This window comes from Canis lupus, chromosome 5, assembly GCF_003254725.2.
Source record: "Canis lupus dingo isolate Sandy chromosome 5, ASM325472v2, whole genome shotgun sequence".
In the NCBI taxonomy this organism is placed as follows: Eukaryota; Metazoa; Chordata; class Mammalia; order Carnivora; family Canidae; genus Canis; species Canis lupus.
Window position 1 is genome coordinate 57437180 of NC_064247.1, and position 22167 is coordinate 57459346.

General features: G+C 63.5%; 1 protein-coding gene across 1 annotated transcript in view; it reads left to right on the forward strand.

Moving 5' to 3' along the window:
- The first annotated feature begins 336 nt into the window (after positions 1-336).
- The window catches only part of PLCH2 (phospholipase C eta 2), a 65122-nt gene continuing 43291 nt past the window's right edge, over positions 337-22167 (forward strand). The window contains exons 1-2 of the mRNA XM_035715982.2: positions 337-496; positions 1644-1870. Of these exons, the coding sequence (XP_035571875.1) occupies positions 1792-1870 (79 nt within the window). The 5' untranslated portion in view covers positions 337-496; positions 1644-1791. The remainder of the gene's footprint in view (positions 497-1643; positions 1871-22167) is intronic.

A 22167-nucleotide genomic window follows, 5' to 3' on the forward strand; every position in this document is an offset into this window, starting at 1 on the left:
AGCTAGGGACAGCCCCCGGCCCGCAGCCCCCATCCCACAGGGCTGCTGATCCTGCTGCAGGCCCCGGAGACTGTAGGGGGTCCAGCGTGGCTGGCAGGGGGTCACCCACAAGAGGCCCCAGCGTGACTTGAGGGGCAGGGGTAGGTGGTGATGGGCTCAGCTCACACGGCAAGGTGCAGCCGGGCTCATGCCAACGGCTGACCTCATGGTCCTTAACGGCCGTGCCTCGGCTTGTGGTGTGGCACTGTTGCCTAATTAGGTTCTACTGTGCCAGCCCCGCTGAGCCCCACGCCCGGCCCGCTCTTATAGACGTGTCCAGGCATGGACCCCGGGCTCCCGTTGCAGCAGGAAGCCGCCGTGCCTGCTCGGGAACCCGGCAGTAGCCGGCTGGGACCGTGGTGGGAGCTTGCCCTGGCCTCGTGGGCTGTGGAGCTGAGGGTCTGCTGCAGTCTGGCTGCCTCGGGCGAACCTGGGTCTGGAGACCCCACGCCTGCTGGTGAGCCTGGAGCTGGGGCGTCCAGAGGGGAGACCAGGAGCACAGGGTGGGCCTGTAAAGGGCTGTAGTGGGCACAACCGGGCTGGGGCTGGAGGGGACCCATGAGTCCTGGGTGCCCTGGCCTTAGGGTTGCCTGGCGCTCGTCCTCTGCTCTTCTGGGGCGTGGGACCCCGGAGAGCTCCTGGCTGATTCCAGGTCTCCTGCTGGTTGTGGAGGGAGTAGGAGGGGATAGGCCAGGTGGAGGCCTGGGGGCTGACGCATGCCAGGCTGAGGGAGAGACAGACTTCTGGGAGGCAGGCAGGAGCCCCAGAGGCCTGGGCTTTGAGAGGGTCATGCACTCAGGCTGACCACACAGACCTTGGGGAGCCTGGGCCTGCCCACCTTGTCGTTCTTCCTACTTGGGTAGAACATGGCTCTTGGGTCTGGAGGGCCCAGGTCTCCTGATGCCCCATATCAACAGGGGTGGGCCCGGAAGCTCTGTCTTGGGCCCTGTGGCCTCCCATCCTGGCCTCTGCGGCCTCTCCCTGCCCCCAGGGAGGAGGAAGTCTCTGGAAGGAGTCGGGGGTGCGAGGAGGAGCTGGATGGATGTGGTGGGGGCTCCAAGCAGGAGGGGAGCCTGAGCAGGGGCCCATGGGGCTGAGCCTGGGGAGAGCACAGGAGGCAGGCCAAGCCCAGGGCCCTGTCGGGGGCTTGGAGAAGGAGCAGCTCCAACCCCTGGGCAGACAGTCAGGTGGCCGAAAGGGCCTGAGCCCCAGGGCCAGGTGGGGGTGACAGTGCAGTGAGTGCCAAGAGCTGTGGGCCCGCCAGGGCAGCGTCCTCCCTGCTCCTGGGCTCCGGGGTCATCCCACTGAGGCCCAGGCCAGGCTGGCACCTCCAGCATCTCCATAGCAGGAGCACTGGCTGATTTCTGTGAAGTGATGCCTGTCTTGCCTTTGAACTTCCTTGAGCTGTGGAAAAGCCCCAGCACAGAGCGAGGGTCACCAAGACCGGGCCTCCGGCTGCACCCGCTCATCCCCCCCCCACCCAGGCTGCTCATCTGTGAGGGATGCTGAGCTGGGCCGCCCCCCAGCAGCCCCTGCCATCCCAGCCTGCTGTTGGCCTGCACGGCTGGCCTGGCCTCACCCTCCTGCTGCCCTGCTCTCTCTAGGTGTGTCATGAGCCCCACACCCAGCCTCTGCTCCAGAGGGGGACAGAGGGACCTGACAGCCCCCTCCTGCCTCCTGCGGGTGGCCGGCTCCAGCTGGTGACCCAGGCCGGCGCCATCTCTCACCGCCGGGAGCCTCCACCCCTCTGAGATGGCTCCCCCGCCAGAGGACCCAGGGCCCAGTCTGGAGAGTGGACGGCATTTCCTGAACATCAATGTTCTGCCTGTGGGTGAGTGAAGCCTCTGGTCAGACGCTGTTGTGGTGCTGAGTCCGGCTTTCCCAGCTTGGTCCCCCAGAGCAGGTGGGCTGCCGTGGGCAGGGAACCCCACATGCGATGCCAGGAGTGGCCGGTGTGCACCTGCCCCAGTGCACAGGGTGACACGTCTTTGCTGGGGGCTGAGGTGGCCCCACCCAAGGTCCCTGGCTTTCCTCAGGCTTAACAGGAACTATGACAGCTCAAGTTGTCCAAGGGGGGCTCTCAGGGGCTTTGGGCAGAGGCAAGACACAGGCTTCTCCCAGGGCTGGGGCTAGGGGTGGGAGAGCAAGGTCATACCCCGCCCCTGCTGCCCTGGGCCTGTTCCCCTCTCCAGGGCTAGAGCAAGGAGTGGCAGACGAACAGACTTTCCTATTAGGAAGACAGCTTTGGGGCTGCCAGCTGGCCCCCCAGCCCTGTCAATCTCAGTCAGGCCCTGGGGACCTGGGCCAGCTCGGGGTCCTCAGCACAGCTGGGCTGTGCATCCCAGGGAGGCTCTTGGCATTTCTGGGCCTGTTGGCAGAGATGTCTGTAGTCTCTGGAATAGAGCACACCGTCTCCTCTCTCAAGTTCGGAAGAGATGGGATTATAACGTGCACATTGGGTGCGTGGCTAGATGAGGTCCTGCCACGTGAATTTGCCCTGGAACCACCACCTTCTCTTTGTGGCATATTACTTTCTAACATTTGGAATCACACAGGTGTTTAGGTATACAGGTGAGCCTGGCCAGGTGTGAGAACCCCTACCCAAGAGGTGGGGGCCCTGGCGGTGCCCATCCCTCCCCGTCGACACAGCTCGTGTCTCTCCTGCTGTATAATTTGCTCCGTGCCACGCCATGATCTGCCCACGTGGAAGAATTACGTACCACTAGGGTGTGAGCCTGCAGGCGGGGCCCAGGCTCCGGAGAAGTGAGAGGCTTCCCCCTCCACCCCAGGATGGTTGGTGCCTTGTCCTGAGTGCCCAGCATGTGGGCATGTGGACGGTGTGTGGAGCCGTCCACAGCCCAGGGGCCTCAGGTCGGGGCTGAGTTGCCCTGTGCGGGCTGGGTCCTGCCAGCCCCAGACCTGGGGGCTGCTGCCCTGGGGTGGGTTGGGAGCCCGGGAGGCGGCTAGCGCCCACTCTGTGCAGAGAGCCCTGGGGTGCTGCTGGTCCTCTCCACTTCTGCCTCTGAGCAGCAGCAGGTCAGCTCTGCCCACCCCGTGTGTGGGCCCTGGCTCTTCCTCAGCAGACACAGCAACTGGTGGGACCCTGACTCAGGTCTCCTGGAGGTGGGGGAAGCCATAGCCAGCGGGGGGGTGAGGGGGTGTCACAGGGTGAGGCCCAGCCAGCAGGGCTTTGCAAGCATGAGACAGGCCTGCATCTCAGTGAGATGGTGTGTGCGTGTGCGTATGTGAGTGTGTGAGCACATGAGGACCCACTCTTTCCGAGGCTCTCTGCTGCTTGCTTGGGGGTTCCCCCAGGGTAGCAGCAGTGGACATGAGTGAGGGCATGTGTGCATGGCAGGAACTGGCATGCACACCATAAGGGTCTGTGCACATGTGGGTGCGTGCGTGTAGAGTGGGCTGTGTGCACGTGCTCTGTACCCCGAAGGGCCGGACCCAGCTTGTTCTCCTACATTCCCCAGACAAGCCCCAACAGGTCTCTACCACCGAGGGGACACGTCTGCTCAGAGGCCCACAGCCCCCTGCCCAGGTTCTGGGGCTCCTGCTCAGCTCAGTCTGGGATGGACATTGGGGGGTAGGGGGTGGGGAGTGAGGGGTAGAGGGGAGAGTGGAGGCTGCAGAGCCCAGGCAGGCCCTGAGGGGAAGCAGTGGGGCCAGGAGCTAGGGGGGAGGAATGGGCTCTACCTTCTGACTGCTGTCACCTCCCTGTGCTCTCTGTCCCCTCCCCAAACTCCCTGTTCCCTCCCCATGCTCCCCATCCCCTCCTTGTGCTCCCCATCCCTTCCCTGTCCCCTCCCAGTGCTCCCCCATCCCCTCCTTGTGCTCCTTGTGCCTCTCCATGCATGGCTTGCTGATTGATGTGAGACCGGCCCTGTGCTTGGTTCTGGCCCAGGACTGGGGTAGGAGTGCTTGGGTCTGGCCCTAGACGTCCTTCCAGAAGGCTCCCTGAGGCAGTACCACTGAGCAAAGGGAGGCTTTGCAGCCAACAGGGCAGGAGAAGTCCTGGGGCCTAGAGACCATCTCCAAGCCTGTGGAGCAGGTCAGCAGGTCCTGGAGACTGGGGACTGTCCGTGGCTGCATGTTCTGTCCCCTGGCAGTCAGGAGGCTCCTCTGGCTTTGGTCTGAAGTGTGTCCAGGTCCCTATGAGCCATAGCACCTGCCTCACTGATGCCCCTTCTGTCCCAGAGTGGGAGCAGGTGGCTGTGTGTCTGGGGTCTGCTCTGGGGCCCTAGCTTCTTGGGCTTCAGGACCTGGGGCAGTGGCTTGCATGGAGCCACTAGCTGGCACCTGCTCTGCTGGCCCCACCGGGACTCAAGGTCACAGGGTCCACGATGGGGTGTAGGCCCCAGGTTCCAGGGGGAGAGAGTCTGGCTTCCTACTGGAGCTGGGTGGGGGGACGCTAGGGGGCCCGGGACCAGGGCTGGGACAGTGGGAAGGTGTCAGGTAGGAAGGCAGCTCCCACAGCAGACTGCTTACCCCAGTCCTCCTGCACCTGTGGCCCCCGGTGTCACTTAAAGCTACATAGTAAAGGTTTGCGACAATGTTAGTGAGCTTCTCCCTGATGTTCTGAGGATGAGGGTGATGAGAGCTGGGGACAGGCTCTGAGAGACCTGCGGCCAGAGGACCCTCCCAGGGGGTGCTGAACACCTGAGCTACCCAGTTGGGGCTCCTCCCTAGTCCTTACAGCACTTGCACCAGGCTCTGCGAGTGACCCCCTCTTGATGCCTCTGGGGTCCAGGATGCCAGGCAGCAAGGGGACAGGCGAGGCAGGCAGGATCAGGCTGGACACAAAGGACATGCCCTGCAGGGGTGAGTGAGTGTGGTTCCCCTCTAACTACCTGGTCAACAGACTGGCACTCCCTCCAGGGCTTTGGAGGCTGGGGCCTTGGGGCTTCGGGTGCATCCACGGCCCCCAGGGGGCGTGCGTGCACAGGACAACTGCAAAGGCACCCCTGAAGGAGCTGGGGCTGTGGGGGCAGTGGTTCCTCGGGGGACACCTGCCTTCTTGGGAGCTGCCGTGGATGCTTCCCTGGGTTGCTGAGCTGCCTGGCTGACCTGAGAGCTGCAGCTCCTATAGCTAGGTGAGGAGGGGGCTGCAGTGGGAGACCTCAGGAGGATCTGCCCCAGTGGCTCTGCAGTCGGCCCGTGTGTGTCCACGTCTTCGAGGATGGGCCGTCTGGAGCACCCAGAGCTTTGCTGGCAGAACAGGGCTCGGGCGGCCCACGAGCTCACAGGTGGGGAGGCTCTTTTGAGCTGTCCCCCTCCACAGCCCCACCTGGGGTGCTGAGCCATTGAGCTGAGGAGGATGGGGTCCTCCTTCCATGGTGCCCTGTCTAGCCTGAGGCCCAGGCCTGGGCCAGCACCGTGCTGGGGTGCTGATGCAGCACAGTGATGCTCAGAGCTGTTCAGTCACTAGCTCAAGCTCATGCAGCATGATTTCCAGAGAGGGTCTGGTCTGGGGAGGATTGGCTAGAACGTCAGGATGCTGCTGGGTGTTCGAGATCATAGTGTTGGAGCCGACTGGCCAAGGGACCAGAGACAGCCAGGACTCTTAGGCTGGATGACGTGTGTGTACCTGGAGCTGCTGGTCTTGTGGAGCGGGGGCAGCAGTCCCCCCAGCACCCCTCTGGGCGTCCCCAGGGCTTGGCTGGGGCTGCGGAGACATAGCTGGGCTTGGCGCTGAGCTGCGGGTGCCCAGGACAGAGAGGTCGAGCGCGTGTCCAGGCCTGCGTGCCTCCTGTGTGCCTCCCGAGCCAGGGCTGGAGAGGTGGTGCTGGAAGCAGCCTCAGGGCCCGTGCAGCTGCGGGGGATGCAAGTGTGAGTCTCTGAGGGGGCAGCGGGATGTGTGGATCTTCAAAGTGTGTTCAGATCCATGGGCCCCCCCAGGGACCTCCCACCCACTCTAGGTCGGTAGTCTTGCTCTGATTTCTTTTCCTGACTATGAAAGCAAGAAGCAAAATTTGCTCAGAGAAGGTGCTTTGGAAAATATGGGAAAATGTGGAGAAGAAGCAAGATGGGTCACTACTGCTGGCACCTTCCTGGGAGGTTCTGTGCTCGGGCCCTGCACCCTCCTGCGAGGAGCCCTGCCCTGGGGCTGGGACATAGCCTACGTCCCTTCAAACCCATCGATTTTCTTCTGGGGCCTGATTTTCAGTGGCTGCCTCACAGTCAGGCAGATGTGGCACAATAGCCACCACCAAGTGTCTAGGAGCCTGTGAGCGCCGCAGTCACAGATAACGTGGCTGGTCCGTGCTGCTTCCTTGCAGGTGTGTCTTTCCCGCTGCATGCAGTGGTATCTGATGTGTGTGCTGACTCTGAAGCTCAGGCCTCTGGCTAAGCGGCCAGTGGACAGGGCGGGAGGCCTGAGCAGAAGCCGTGGCCTCACGGCTGCCTTTCCAGGGTCAACCCTGCCTAGAGTCAGAGGCCTCCCCGTCCCCCACCCCGAGACAGCAAGTGCACTCACCTTCCTGGCAATCCGAGGCTGCTCCAGGCTCCCTCACTCCCCGGGCAGGGACACATTCCTTTCAGGCAGCTGGGAGTCCAGAGAGCAGCCAGGTTTTGGAAGGTAAAGTCACGCCCTGTGCCTGTGTGTACGAGATGGTGTGACCGATGCAAGTACTCGGAACACGTCTGCTTCCCTCTGGGGTCCCCGCACTTGCTACCTATCAGTTCTTCATTTAGACACAGTTCTCTCAGGTGGCCAGTTCAAATCTCCAGTCGGGGGAGAGCGTGGGCAGGGTCTCTGCTCCTCAGCTTCTGGGTTTCCTGGAACCCTGCTGGCTGCGTCCCCTCTGGGACCCAGCAGGCCTCTCCCAGACGCCATGTGCACTGATACTTCTTGTCATCGTGAGGACTGGCCAGATTGGGCGAATGCAGCTATGAGTTGCTATGTCCCTGGGAGTCCACTCTGGACTGGCAGGGAGACCTGTGCCCCCTGGTTGGGGTCCCCTGGGAGCAGAGTCTTCCCACAGCCCAAAGCTGGCTGCAGAGAGGAGATTCCTTCTGATGCACGTGGGGCTGGCGGCTCCCAGCTACCCATGGATCTCGAGCCTGCCACCTGCCACAGTGGGGGTCCCCAGGATGGAGACCTGGCTTTGCCAGCAGATGGGGAGCCAGGCAGACTGGGATGCTCCTGCCTGGTCTGCAGGGAGGCAAGTGGCCCCGGGCTAGGCCAGGAAGGGTGGCTCCACATCAGGGAGCAGGGAGGGGTCATGGCTTGCCGCTGGGGGTGGTCTGCAACCTGGCTAGAGGCCATCGGACAGGATAGGCTGGAGGTTGCTATGGCTGGCGGTCAGGGAGTTGCTTCCTACAGGGAGGAAATGTGGTTTTGGGGCATTTCGTCAGTGGGGCCAGGGAAACCCACAGCCTGATACTCTGAGCCTGGGAGTCTTGTGGGGTGGGGGCTGGCTCTGACCACCCTGGCACGCAGGAGGGAGCCAGTCCTGCCAGCATCAGGCTGAACATGTGTCTGGGTTCACTGAGACTAGGCAGGTGTTTGTAAGGTGGGGATGCTCTCTACAGGGGCTGGGGAACAGGCCCCAGTTTGTGAAGGGGAGGTCCTCTGATGAGGCTCCTACTTTAGGGGGCAGGATCTCCCTGTGTGTGTGCAGAGCCTGGGGAGGGAGGTGCTGGGAGCAGGTCCTCACAATGGGGCTTGAGCCCACAGTGGCTCTTCCCCAAGCCTGGGGGCTCCTGCTCTGCACAGCACAGGGCTGAGTTACAGAGCTGGGCTCAGAGCGGGGGGTGAGGGCCCCTCCTCCCTCCATCCCCCGGGGGGCTGGGCAAGCATCCCAGCCCTGTCCCTGTTGCCAGCTGCCCGCTGAGGAAAGGCGTAGGGCATGAGCAGTGTGTCCCTGGAGGACCTGCTGGGGAGCCCAGAGCCCTGAGGGCAGGGCGGCCCCCTTGGGCTGGCATACAGCCGGCACTCAACATGTGCTGGCTCAGGCCCTCTGCCCAGAGCAGTCAGGGAGGGAAGAGCGAGCCCAGACCTGGCCCGTGGGACAGAAGGGTCTTCTGGGGCTTTCTTTACAGCCAGCACCAGCGTAGACAAGCATTGGCCAGGCAGCCCTGCTCCCAGCCATGCTAGCAGGTCCTCTCCCACGGGGGCCACCCCATTCACGGTGCCCAGCTCACTGCTCCCCTGGCTCACCTAGGCCTGCCTGGCCTGAACCTCTCAAACCAATTGGCTTGGATGGCTCTGCCCCAGATCTCCCCACAGCCTCTAGTCTGAGCAAATAGCACTCCATGTCCTGTAGCCCCGATCCTACTCCTCAGTGTTGTCTTGGGTCCCCTCACATTCCTCTACCTCTATGGCCACGCCCTGTCTGAAACACCTGTGTGTCTGGTGCCCAGGCTTAGCAGGGGCCCACAGCCAGACGGCCTGCTTCCTGCAGTACCCCATCCCCCCTTTCTGCCCTCCTCCCCCCACCTCAAACCACATATCCCAATGATACTCTAGACCTGACCTATGAACAACTCCTTGCTTTTATCTCTAAGACCCTTAGTGATCTGGCCCTGATCCTTGCCTCCCTCCCCTGCCTCTCCCTCATCCCCTCTGCCTCTGCTTTCCCCACCCCATGGGGTAAAGCTCAGCACCCCCATCTGGGGCCCCCTCCTGCTGTGCCTCTCTAAGAACCCACCTGGTGTCAGCAGTTACACTTTTTGTAAATTGCGTGGGGAGTTGTTTGGGTGCATGTGTCATGCCAGTCAGTTGGCAGAGGCCTCTTCCAGGGCGGGGGTCTTGGGATGAAGTCACACTGAATTCCTAGCCACCCACCTGGGTGCCCTGGGGACATGCAGGGTTGTAGGAATGTGTGAGCAAGTGAGCGAGCCAGTGGGAGTGAGCCAGTAAGCACAGAACAGTCAGCCTAGCCGCCAGGGCCACAGTCTCAGGGCTGAGCAGGGGGCCAGGGCCCAGTGTCCCCTGCTCCACAGACACTGGGGTGGCTGAGACCCATCCATGGGAGGGCCTTCCTTGCACCCTGGCCCTCCTCTCCCACTTGCCTCCTCCCCCCTCCCCAAGACATACTTCCCACTGCTCCCCTTCCCCAGAGCTCCCCCCCGCCAGCCCCCTACCACCTCCAGGCGAAGGCAGAAGTAGGGCTGGGGCAATGGGTACAGGGTTGGGGTGCCCACGGGGAGGACTGGGAGGAGCTGTGCTTCTCCAGACTGTCTCCACATGGATACAGGGGTTTGCCCTGGGGTCATTTCCAACCCCCACCTTCCTGACACAGCTGCCCTGCTCAGGGGTCTGGGCTGGCCTAGGGGGGCCGAGACTCTGGCCTTATAAGACTCAGCCATGACCCAGCCCTGACCTGCCAGAGTGACATGGAAACACCCCCAACCACATCTAATGACAGAGGCCCTTTGGGGGCAGGAGACTTGGTATCCAGGAGCCTGGGGCAGGTGCCTCCTCTGTGGCATTGGGGGTCCGTGATCCTGAGGGCTAGCAGTGCCTGTCGAGACCCTTGACTCATCAGAGATAGCCCTCCCTGTGTGTCCTCACCCCTCCTCTGGTGGCACCACTTTGGTGCTGCAAGATGCTTATGCCAGGGGCCAGGCTGCCCGTGGCTTCTCCTGTACACGTGGAGACACTGGCAACACCTGGGCCAACGCTGCCCAGGCCTGACTGGGGTCTGTCCCCGGGCTCCAGACTCTGTGTGGGAAGCAGGAGCTCTGATCCCTCTACACTGTCTTCAGTTCTGATTGAGAACGGGACGTCTTAAGACCAGATGCTGGTGAAAAATGAAACACACACTTTCTAAATTTAGCCAGTTGAGAATTGCACATTTACCCAATTAGGCTTATTGATTCGGCGTGTGCACTTGCTCCCCCTCCCCCCTCCCCCCTCCCCGCACTTGCTGTGCCCCTGGCTGCCTCCCCAAGTGCCTCTCTGGGCCTGTGTGTCCTCACTGGGCCCTCGTTCCGCACCTGTTACTCCAGAGCGGGCGGCGCTGTCCCTTGGGACAGTCTCAGTGTCCAGGGGGCAGCTGGTCAGTCCGGCTGGACCCCTTTCTGCCAAGGACAAGTGGACACACGCCTGAGGCTGACCTGAAGCTGGGTCCAGGCTACGCATGTGGGAGAACAGTGGGCACATGGTGCCCTGCCCTCAGGGACCTCATGATTTTCCTGGGCAGCAAGATCCACAACAAGGGCAAGGCCCTTGTGACATTGCATGTGAAGTTCTCTGGCTCAGACTGTGGATGCTGTAGTCTCAGAGAGGGTGACGTGAGGGACAAGGTGAGCAGGGAAGGCTTCCTGGAGGAGGTGCCTTGCTCCAGGCCCTGGAAAGCAAGGCAGGGGTTCCCCTGGGTGTCAGGCTCAAGGGTCTGATCTTGCAGGACAGGAGATTGGGGTTCTTGAGGGTTGGAAGCCAGAAACAGCCTGGTGGGGTGGGCCTGGGGGAGGCTGGAGGCCAGAGTGGGTCTGGGAGATGTGGAAAAGGAAGAGCGGCCAGGGCAGTCCTCAGTGGGGGTGACGGAGGGCTCTGGGAGTGGGCAATGGGTAGACAGAGGACCTAGCGGTCACGGTGGGCAGATGCACACACCAGACACCCTCTCCCAGAGGCCCTGGACCCCGCCTGCCTGGACACCCTCCCTTCCTCACCATGTTTGCAGTCTGTGGCTCAGAAGGCAGGTTTCTTTCCTGGTTTCCGATCTGCACCCCAGTTTTGTTCTGAGCAGGAGGAGTCCAGGTTTCTCTGTTCTCATCATCTGTCTGTCCCTGGGTTCTCTGGGCACATGCACCCTCCTCCTGGGGCCACACCCCCATGGCCTGCTGGGGTGCTGCTGAGCTCAGGCAGCCCCACCCCCAGGACTGGTGTCTCTGTGCCCCTGGACAGCCACCTCCTTCCCCAGCTGAGCCCCACGCCGCCAGGGAAAAGGGGTGCAGGTGGGCATGGTTGGAGGTGTTAACTACTCTGGCCTGCCCCCAGCCCTGGGGACTCTCAGCCAGGTGGGGGATGGCAGGGGCGCCTGGGGCTGCCATTCTGAGGGAAGCCTTGGAGGGCCTGGGGATGAGCCCAGCGCAGAAAGAAGCCCCCAGGCCCCTGCTGGGATATCTCTCAAGCTGAGGAGTGAGGATACCCACGGGTATGATCCCCAAACGCCATGAGGCCCCAAGAAAGAGACCCTTCCTGGTCTGGGGTGGTTCCTGCAGGTTCCCGAGCATGTCCTAGAGGCTCTGTCACTTGTCCATCTGATGTGTGCTTTTGCCCTCTCACGCCTCTCAAGGTCCTGGGCAGGCACGGGTGGGGAGGGGACAAAGGAGCAGTGGCCGTGCCTTATCCTGGGCACTGGGCCCCTGGCGGGGGGCTGTGCTGGGGGCAGGGTGTGCAGAGAACCTGAGGAACCAGGAGGTCTTCCACCTGGAGAAACAGGCCCAGAGAAGGAGGGGTTGGGCTGAAGCTAGTCCTGGTCTGGGGGGAGCTGGCATAGGAGCCTGCGTCCCATCTACTGTTACGGCTGCACCAGGGCCAGCTGCTGGGAGTCTTGGCCTTTCTGGAAGCTGTTGCCCAGCCGGACATGTTCTGTGGATCTGTCTTGCACCCCTGTCCTCCACCACTGTCCGCTGCAGAAGAGGGTGGGAGGTGGGGCAGAGAGGGTGCTCCCAAGAAGCCTGGTCTGGTGGGGGCGTCCTGGGAGGGAGGGTCCCCAAGGGCTCAGGGCTTGTCTCTGTGGCTGCTTTGGGAGCCCTCCAGCAGTGTGAGGGGAGCAGAAGCTGAGGCTGTGGCCTCCTTGTAGGAGGCCAGTTTGGGGAGGGGAGGCAGCGGCCCTTGGTCCTCTCTCCAGCAGGGAGGTCCCAGTTCCAGGAGAGCCCTGGTCAGCACCCCTCCCCCACCCTGCGGAACTCTGGGGGGTCTGGTGCCTGGTGGGGGAGGCATCCCTCACCCCACCAGATCTGGACACTTGTGCGGCTTTCTGCACTCGCCACCTTCCCTCTTGGGGGAGGGGTGAAGCCGGGCAAACACCCCCTTCTTGCTGCACCAAAGCGCCCAGCCCTTGGGTGGGGAAGCGGTCCCCGGCGCCCCCCACCCCCGCAGTCCCACCGCCCGGGCCTCAGAGGGGCGTGGAGGGGGAGGCAGGGGAGCGACGGCCGAGCGCACCTCCGCATCTCCGCGGGGAGAGCTGGGGACCCACTGTGCGCCGGCTGGACCCCGCTCCCCGCGCCCCGCCCCGCCCTGCACCCAGCGCCCCTCACCCTGCGGCCGCCGCGCAGCCCGCGCCCCCGGCCCCCTCCGCGCTCGGGGCGGGCAGGGGGTGTGGTGCGGGCGGCACGAGTGACAGCGCTCTCCGCGCGCGGCGCCTCCACGGGGCGCAGTGTCAGCGCGCACAGCCCGCTGCGGGCCGCCCAGCTGCGGGGCGATGCTGCCCCGGCCCCGGCCCCGGCTCCAGCCCCCCGCCCGCCGCTGACCGCGCCGCCCCCGCCGCCGCCCCCGCCGCCGCCGCCGAGACAATGGACGCGGGAGCCGCCCCGCGGAAGCACAGTAGGTGCCGCGCCGCTGCCGGTGCTGCGCCCGGGGCTGGGGCTCGGTGGACGCGCGGGGGCGCCGCTGCTCGGGGCGGGGCGGGCCGGCGCGGAGAGGCTGCTTCCGCCCCGCGGCGGGGCGCTCGGCCTCCGAGGTCCAGTGCGGGACCGGGACCGGGGCCGAGGGAGGGGATCGTGCGGGGGCGGCGGGGGGTGTGGGTGCGGGATCGCTGCCGGCAGGTGAGGGCTCCCGGGCGCTCTCGGGGCCGCAGGTTCGCGCGGGGACATCTGGGGCTCCCCCTGCGAACTTTCCTCCCCTGGTTGAGGATGGAACCCCCGCGACCCTATGCTGAGCCCAGATAGGGTACCCTGTCCCCTCCCTGGATGTGCATGGTGCAGCCGGAGCCCGGCCCTCCTTTGGGTCTGTGGCGAGGAGCTGGGTGGGAATGCAGCAACCCTTGGACTGAACCCAGCTGCTTGGCTGCAGGTGCTGCTCTGGCCCAGACGGCACTGGCAGGAGACCCAGCCAGGCTCTGGGGTGGCCCTACCCAGGCTGTCCGGAGGGTGCTGGTGCTGGGTACCAGTGCTTTCTGGAGTTGAGGGCCTGCTGGGAGAGCTCTGGGGCAGCCCTTAGGGGAGGTGGACACTTCTGGAGCCGCCGGAGGGAAGATGCTAGGGGCACAGGAGGCCTCCCTGCCCCTCCTCTATGCCTATCCTGTCCAGTGGCCCTTGAGGCAGAGAGAATGACCACTGACTTCCTAATCAGTGTGGCCTAACTCCCGTGGCTTTCCCCACCCCTCATCCATGGAACTGCACTGTCTGTCCTTTCTGTGCTCTCCGCCCTGATCTCCAGAAGGTGATGCTCAGCTCTCCGGGCACCTGGGCCATGGCGTTGAAATATTTCTGTCCTGAGGAGCCCATTTGGGTCCTGCTGGGGTCCTTTGAGCCCAAAGATTCAATCAGAGGGCTGTAGCCATGGAGGGGAGTGCAGGCACCTGGCCTGGGAGGCAGGTCAGAAGCAGGGATGGGAGCCGGCCCATGTGCCCCAGGACCCGACGGCAGCTCCTGCCTGGGGGAGCAGAAGAGATGGGTTTGGCAGCCCCCAGCCTTCCCCTTCAGTTCCATTCCCTCTGAACTTCACCCATGACCATGTCGTCTGCATGGCCCCGAGGAGAAGGTCCGGGGGTTCCGGAAAGGAGGGAAGTATGTGGCAGGTGGGGTGTGTACTGCTGTGTGACTGAAGGGTCCTCCAGCCCCCTCCCCCAAGGCTGAACATCTTGGTGGCCCAGTCCTGGTCGGTGTCTGGCCACAGGCTGTGACTCTGCTCCCACCCTTGGGGGGCATGAGAGCTGACACTTCTTGGGGGGAGTGGGACTCAGTGTGAGCATGTGCTGGGCAGTGCCGTCTGTGCCTGGGGCTTCCCAGAGAGGGGTCTGGTGGCCCTTACAGCTTGGACCCTGGCCCACCCCAGCTTTGAAGTGAGCATGGAAGTGGGGTCTGCTAGGGTCCTGCATATCATCCAGCCACCAGCAGAACAGAGGGGGCTGCAGTTGGGGAACGGTTGGGAGCCCATGGACGATGAGGGTGATCAGCCAGGGACTTCCTCGGCTGGTCCTGTGGAATTCTAGGGGTACCTGAGGGGCCCGTGACGCCCTGTAGACCCTCCTGGTGGGGGCAGGTGGCCTGGTCCTGCCTAGGCCCTCACTCCCTGAAGCTGAGAGTTCAGGTTACATAATCCCCCCCACTCCCCGCCCCATGGATTGTTGTAAGTGGCAGGAGCCAGGTCTGACAACAGGAGTTGTAATTGGATTTTAATTTTTAATGTCTGCAGTAGATGAAGAGCTATGGGCCCATTTGTACGTATTCTGTTACACTGCACCTAATAGGGCTACTTCATTAGTGGGTGACTGTCATGCCAGCCGCCTGCTCCCCGGAAGGCAGGGAGTCTGGCCCATAGACCCACAGGCTGCCTGCCACCTGCTCCGGTGTGGGGCAGGGCCAGGGTTGGGCTCCAGTGGGCGCTCCTTCACTGCTAGGCCACCTTCCCCTCCCTCTTCTGCATTCGTGCCCATTGAATCCCCCAGGCCCTGTGTGCTGGGGAGGGGCAGCCCTTGGAAGTTTGGGATCACACCCCTGGGAAATCCAGCTTCCATTGCAGGCCCCGTCAGGCCTTTGGACCCCAAGGACCACTGGGTGCAGATGGCCCTGGACTTGGGGCTCTGCCTGCCTCTTCCAACTGCCAGGCCAACCCCTGGAAGCCAGGACTCTATGTGTGACCTGGTTTCCCAGGTGCCAGGGGTGGGTGCAAACCAGGGTGCCCCTCGGGCCTCCAGATGGCCTTGGGCCCTGGGCAGAAGCAGGACCCCTGTGTCATTGGCCCCATCCCCATCCCCACCTTGAGGGGTTCCTGGAGGCAGGATGGCTAGTCCCCCCTGCACTGCCCGCCCTCTAGATTATTCTTAGGTCTGTTGTATAACAAGCACGGCACAGGGAGCAAGGGCTCCTGGGAGCTGTCTCCAGCGGCAGCAGTCAGCCAGCCAGGAATGGAGCTTTGTCCCTTCTACCTGCCCGGTGCAGGGGACAGAGGAGGCTGCTTGGTCACCTAGCCCATCAGAGAGCTGGCCAGCCTGGGCTGTGGAGAGGGGATCTGGGGCCAACAGGGGCTCCAGGGCTCCCAGGGCTGAGTCAGGCACGGAGGCCTCAGCCTGTGGGTGCCTGTGTGTCCCCCCCAGCCCAGGGGTCTAGGGAGAGTGCCCACCCCAGTCCCGCCTAGCTCCTCTTCTTTCCACCCCCTCTGTGCTCCCAGCAGCCTCCAGGGCACTGATTCTGGGGTCTCCACCCCCACAGAGCAGAGCAGGCTCCTCACCTGTCCTCAGCTCCTGATGTGCATCAGACCCCGGTGGGCGGGAGGCGCCAGGAAGGTGGGGCTGGCACAGGCAAGCAGGCTGTGCCTGGAGAGCTGCGTCTGAGTGGGAAGGCCCCGGGGGACTCCACTCGCCTGTGTCCTGTGGGGCCAGCACCCCCTTCATCACCTCCCCCAACCCCGCACCCATGTGTGTACCCTGGCACTGACACACACATGTGTATACACACAATCACAAGACAGGAGGCCTCAGGCTGCCCCAGGGAAGGAGTGAGCTGGCTGGCGTATTGGGCCCCCCACTTCTCATCCTAAGACTTTGCCATACTCAGAGGGGTGCCCCTCCCACCAGCCAATGGGCCTTGGCAGCTGGGCCAGTGTGAGGAGCATTATGGGGACACCAGGAACAGCATGGGCCTGAGCTGCCGATCCTGGGAGGCAGAAGGGCAGGGAGGTGTGGGGGGCGGGGGGCAGTCTCTGAAATGTCACAGGAAGAGCCCGGGGAGCCTCTGACCCCTGCTAGGCACCTGCTCCCCCCAGTGCCACTTCTCCTGGTCCCCTTACGGGCTGTGTCACCTAACCAGAGGTCCCTTAGTCCTCCTCCAGAGAGCTTGGGCTTCTCATTGAATCATTCATGCAAAGCATGTAGCCCCCTGCCAGTGTTGGAGGCCTTGGGGCCCCAAGGCCACTGTGGACCTTGTCTGGGTGGCCCCCAGACAGGTGGATCTGGCCGAGGCACCCACCTTATCAGGAAGGCTGCATTCTCCCTGAACCCCAAGTGAGCTGCTCCTCCAGACCAGTGTGGAAGGGCCGCCTAGTGCCCTGTGCTGCCACAGCTGAAGAGCACAAACCTCTATCGCTGGAGCCTCAGGGACAGGTGTTCAGGGCTGTGCTCTCTCCAGAGGCTCTAAGCAAGGGTCGCTCCTACCTGTTCCAGCCCCCGGCGGCCTCCCTCCAATCTCTGCCTCTGTCTGCATGTGGTCCTGTCCCTCTGTGTGTTCTTCCCCTTCTCACAAAGACACTTATCATTGGATGGAGGACCTACCTGGGGCGATCCGGGACGAGCTCATCTCAAGGTACTTAGCTGGATCACACCTGCAGAGATCATCTTCTGCATAAGTTGTGGGATGTGGATATGTGTCTTGGAGGCCACCACGCAGCCCTCTGTAACAGCTGTGCTGTGCACCCACCATAGCCCTGCCCACGCCTGCGAGCCAGAGGCGGGGGCCACATCTCACACCCCTGAGCCCCACAGGCTGAAGTCCAGCTGAGTGAGCAGAGATGCTGCCTGCTGGGTCCCCACCGCCCCAGGCTCTCCTGGGCAGGGCATGCGCTCCAGAGGCTCCTGGGGATGGTAGGGAGGGGGCCCCGAGGTCCCAGCCTCTGGGGATGTGGAGGCCCTCCTTCAGTGAATGGCTGCTCCTGGATCCTGCCGGCCACTGATCATGGCCACCCGAGGGGTGGGGTCTCCCAAGTGCCCCTTTCGTCAAAGCTGGCTATTTTGCTGGTGAGGCGAGGGCCCTTGGGCAGTGGCCTGCTGCCTGGGGTCTCGAGTGCATCTCTGTACCGGGGTGGACCTGACAGCCCCCAGGGGCACCAGAGAGCTGCTCTGCTGAGGCACCCCTGGGCCTGAGCAGCCCCCGAGCTGTGTGGGCTTTAGGTGTTACCCGTGAGCATGAAAACACAGCCTCAAGGCAGGCGGGGGCATTTCCATAGAAATGAGCCTTTTAAACGGGCTGGGCTCCCGAGGATGCTCCAGCCTGAGAGCCACTCTAGAGGAATCTCAGGTGCTAGGGTGGGTGGCAAGGAGATCAGGGCCCTGGGGGGCTGTGCATCGCAGGCTAGCTTTCGCTGGAAGTGAAGCCCAGGGCCTGCCCAGGGCAGGGCCAGGGCTGGGAGGACACCCAGAGTGGGCAGACTTGGGTTGGCTCCCAGCTCTGCCACCAGCCCCTGTGTGGCCTTGGCCAGAAGACTTGGTCTGAACGTTTTCACCTGTGAGATGGGCTAATAGTAGTGAGCTGTGGGCAGCGGACAAGGGGCTGCGTGCAGAGCCCTGGCCAGCTGCTAGTGGTGGCCACTGCTGCTGGCCCTCCCCAGCTCCCCAGGAGCGAGGGTGAGAGGCCAGGGCAGTGGTATGGCCTGGTTCCCACTTCCTTCAGTGGTGGCCCTTCCAGCACAGGATGGTGGCCCTCTGGGCCCCTCCTTCACTAATCACGAAATGCCGCACTTTCTCAGAGCCTCTGACTGCTCCCCACCCCCGAGCATAGTAAAGACGTGGACCCTCTGGGATGTGTCCTGCAACCTCCAGAGAATAGAAAGGGTGCTGCCTTCCACCCTCACTCAGTTCCCCCCACCTGGGACCCCTGGGCTGAGCAGGCAGGACCCACTAGAGGTCAGGTATGGGGCCGCGGCCTGCTTCAGACCCCGGCCCTGACACTCCCTGAGCTGTAGGTTCCTAGCCAGACAGTGGCCTCTCTGAGCCCCAGGCCCTCATCCCCAAGGGAAATTCAGGGGACATGCCAGGGGTGATTGCTAATCCGAGGCTGGGGCTTCTTACTAGCTCTGGGAAGATGAACCCTGGGAAGATGGTTCCCCTTGATTGGCCCTCTGGAAGCAGGACTTGGGTACAATTTAGGACAGCCCAGGGTGGGGGACCAGCAGTGGGCCCCATGTACTGAGGGGAAGGCCAGGACACCACCAGACTCCCCAGGTCCTACTGCCTCTGAGTTGAGGCCGGGACGGGGGTCCAGACCTTGAGGCTTGGAGCCCAGAGCTGCATGGTTGCTCGCTGGTGCCCCAGCCCCAGTGGGCTTCTCTGGCTCTTTTGGGTCCTGTCATCGAGGGATGCCACTTGCAGTGACAGTCAGAAGCTGTCACGGAGAACATGGATAATCTGGATGGATCTCAGGGAGGCCCTGACTCTGGGGGCTGGATGGGGGACACATGCCTCCCAGGAGGCCTCCCCCTACCTGGGGGACTGGCTCCAAGGCCCCAGTCCCCATATTTTTGCACTGAGGTTGGCAGCCCTGTGGGTCTGACACCGGCAGGCCCTGTGCAGAGGACTGCCCTGACACTGCATGGCTCTGAAAGGATCAGGTGCCCTGGGGAGCAGAGAGTGTCCTCCAGTAACTATGGTCAGTCCCTTCCCCAGGGGGCAGTGGAGGGGTGGGCAGGGGAAAGCCAGGCCAGAGGTGACCCTCTGTGCCACAGGCCTGAACGCAGCATGGTCTGCACCCCCAGCTCTGTGCCCTGCTTGCCGGCAGCCCTGACAGGAAAGAAAGAGTCAGGCCCGATGGCAGGGAGGTGCTGAGGCCCAAGTGTCTTTTCACACAAAAAAGCCCCAGGATCTTTGTCATCCTTCAGAAATGCCAACCTGCAAAGTAGCATTTGTGTTCTGCCTCCAGCCAATGGGAGGCAGACCTCTGCCCAGGCACCCTGCCTGACCCCTGCAGTGCCCCTTATCGGAAGGGGGCACCTGCAGGGTCCAGTCACTCCATTTGGCCCCACAGAGCCAGGGCAGTGACCCTGTCCACCCAGATATACAGAGGGAGAGAGCTGGGGGGTGGGGGGTGGCAGCCCTGGGTGCCGGACATGGGCGCTGGCCTTCAGGGGGCAAACCTGAAGTTCCCCAGGGAGTGTCTGGCTGGGGTACCCCCATGGGCCCCTCCACCCAGCCTGGCCTGCAGGGGAAGAGCTGGCAGGAGGGTTCCACAGTGGCTCGAAGGCAGCAGCTGCTGGCTGAGTGTGAGCCGGGGGAGGGGAGGGCTGCTTGGAAGGCCAGGGACCCCTTGCTGTGGCCCTTGGCCCACCCCAGGGCTTGAGAGCTGCCACCCTTAGCAGCAGGAGGCTGGGGCAGCATCCACCCCCTCCTAAGAGCTTCGAGGTCATGCATCTGCCCTTGTCTGCTGAGGAGAGCACGTGGGCCTGGGCAGGTGCCCATGTCGTTCTCAGGCAGTGGGGAGAGTGGCCTGGCTAGGGCTCCCTGATCAGGGACAGCTGTGAGCCTCCCTTGCAGGGGCCTGGCCATTGGTCAGCCTGGTCTTGGGAGCCCCCCTCTGTGTGTTGTTTCCAGCCCTCCCAGGGTTGGTCCTTGGTTCTGTTGTTGCTCCATTTTATGTATGAGGATGTCGAGGCTGGGGGTGCTGACCTGCCCAGTCCTGGGGCTGGTGGGCAGTGGAGTGGGCGACCCCCTCTGCTTTCTGGTTACCCAGGAGCACCTGTGCACAGAGCAGACACTCCCTAGTTCTGGCCCCTCATGGCAGGTGTCGTCGTGGAGGCCCTGGGCTCGTTCATCCTGGTGTAGGGGTCTGGCCTCCCCTTCCGTCTCAGTGCTGAGAAGCGGATGGCTCACAGGACCCCACCCATGGGCCCCGGGCCAGGCCCTCCAGCCCGCAGCCCTTGCCCCTCCAATCTGTACACCACCCTCCATCTACTCTGTGCACAGCCACATCCCACATCCACATTCCGCGTCCCCGTGCCACTGCCACGCACCGGGGTCCTCTAGCCCAGGGGTGGGGTGGAGCTGTCTCTGTGTCCCCGGCGTGTCCCCATATGTCCCGGCGCCACAGGTTGTGGTGGCTCCCACTGTCCCTGGGACTGTGCCCACGTCAGGGTACAGCCTGATGGGAAAGCCCTTCCTCCCTCAGGTGGGGTGCGGGAGGCGAGGGACACCCTTTGGGAGCCTGAGGACCAGACACCTCCTGACTCAGCAACAAGCCCGTGCCCCGCTGGCTATGGGCAGGGGGTCCGGGCTGCCCAGGCCAGCTCCCCTGGGGAGCCCTCCTGGGCCTGGGCGGCGCTGAGTCCCCCTGCCCTCTGTGCAGCTGTCCGCAGGCCACCCACCGCAGAGGCAGATCCCGGGACCACCAGAGCCGGTTCCTGGGGCCGTGGCCTGCTCTCTTCGGGCTGCGGGGGCATTGACCGCAGCGGCTCCCAAGCCTGCCTTGGCCAGCAGGCCACGAAGGGTGGGGTACTCCTGGCCTCTCTATGCCTTGATAAGTTGGGGGTGAGAGAGGGATGGGCAGGGGTTCAGCTCCCTGGAACAAGGCCAGTCTGTGCTCCTCTGGGCAGAGCTGTGTCCTGAGGGCCTGGGCGGCCCATCTGAGCGTGCTCTTTCTGTGACCTGTCCTTGTCACCCTCACCCATCCAGCGCCCCCTTCAGCGCCCCCTCCAGCCTGGCATGCTGTGGTGTGTGTGTGGGGGGGCGGTGTGACAGGGTGGGTGGACTGCAAGGGGAGGGGTCATGCAGTGGAGGCTGGTTGGCTGAAACCATGACCTCGGTTCTGTGGGCCTAGACCAGCAATGCCCGGTGAGGGTCCAGCCCCTTTACTGGAACGGGGCGGCCTGACGCGGCCCCCAGCCTTCCTGACCAGTATCTTGGGGGGTAGGGCCCAGTAGGGCCCCGGGAGTTCTTCAGGGTGAGGCTCCCGAGTGCAGGGAGGAGCAGCACATGGATGCCAGTGGGATTCTAGCTGCGCCTAGGGCCCAGTCGGCCTCTGCAGAGGAAAGAGCCACTGGACCATGTTTCTCTGGTGCTGTGGGGTTCGGAGAGCCAGCCCATTCCTGGGGCCCCTCTGGTGTGCCGGCCAAGGCTGCTAGGTACCTGGAACTGGATAATGGCCGACCCACTAGACACTCTGTCCACCTGCCCAGAGTGGGTGCCAGGGATGGTCTGGGCCTGGTGGGTGTGGAGGACCGGCCACGCGATAGGCTCATATTTGCCTTTTTCGGGCAGGTCTGCACAATGTGGTGGTCCATCTGCCATTCCCAGCATGGATGGGGAGCATGGGAGCGTGGGCAGGGGCTAGGGGCCCCAAGAGGGGGCTCAGGGCAGTGTGGGGAGAGGCCTAGGCAGCCCTGCTTTTCTGCAGAGGTGAGTCCTCCCAGGCCTACCAGTTGGGGAGGGCTGGGGGGCCTTGAGGGCAGGGTTGGGGCATGCTGGAGTCCAGTTGGAGAGGACTGGAGGGTCTTGGGGGCAGAGTTGGGATGCGCTGGAGTGGCAGATGGTCTCCCCCTCCCAGGGGACATGCCAGAGGCAGGGCCTGCAGGTGTGAGAGCACGTTTGGGGAAGCCCGTCGCCCCTCCACCCCACATGCCACTCAGGGCCTCCCCTCATTCCCCCGGGGTGGAGGGCAGGCCCCTCCCCATCGTGCCCCTACCTTTACCCCCTACCTGTGGTGGCACAGCGGGCGGAGGCGGGCGTCCTCGTGGTTGGGTTTGTGTCTGTGTTTGTGCATTTTGTGTATTTTTAAAGCGACTCTGCAGCTGTGCTTGACTCAGTTACATTCTGAAGGAGCTCTGCACGCGGCGCATTGTGGGGTTATTTTGGGCTTGGCATTATTGGGAATTATTATATTCTGCGTCTGCAAGGAAATGCACCACCGCCCGGGGGATCATGGGGCTGAGGTGTCGGGGGGTACTTGCTGCAGTTTGGGAAGTGGCCCAGAGTGAGGTGGGGGCATCCCCCAAGGGCTGCCCCACGCTGCCTGCCCCTCACCCTTGGGTGCAGATGGCCGCAGGCCCTGTTCACAGCAGGTGCCCTGTGAAGGGCTGCAGGCTTGAGCTGGGGGCTGGGGTGTCAAGCAAGGCCCCTGGAAGTGTTCGTGGCTGTGGGGTGCTCTCAGGGAGCAGACACACAGATGGGTGCCAGGAGAGCAGGAATAGCTGTGTGGGGATGCTGGGACTTGGGGGGCCTCCCTGCCCGTACCCCCGGGGCTCCTGGCTGGAGTTGGTCCAGAACCAGAACCAGAGCCCACGTCAGACAGTTTCCCCAGACCCCCAGCACA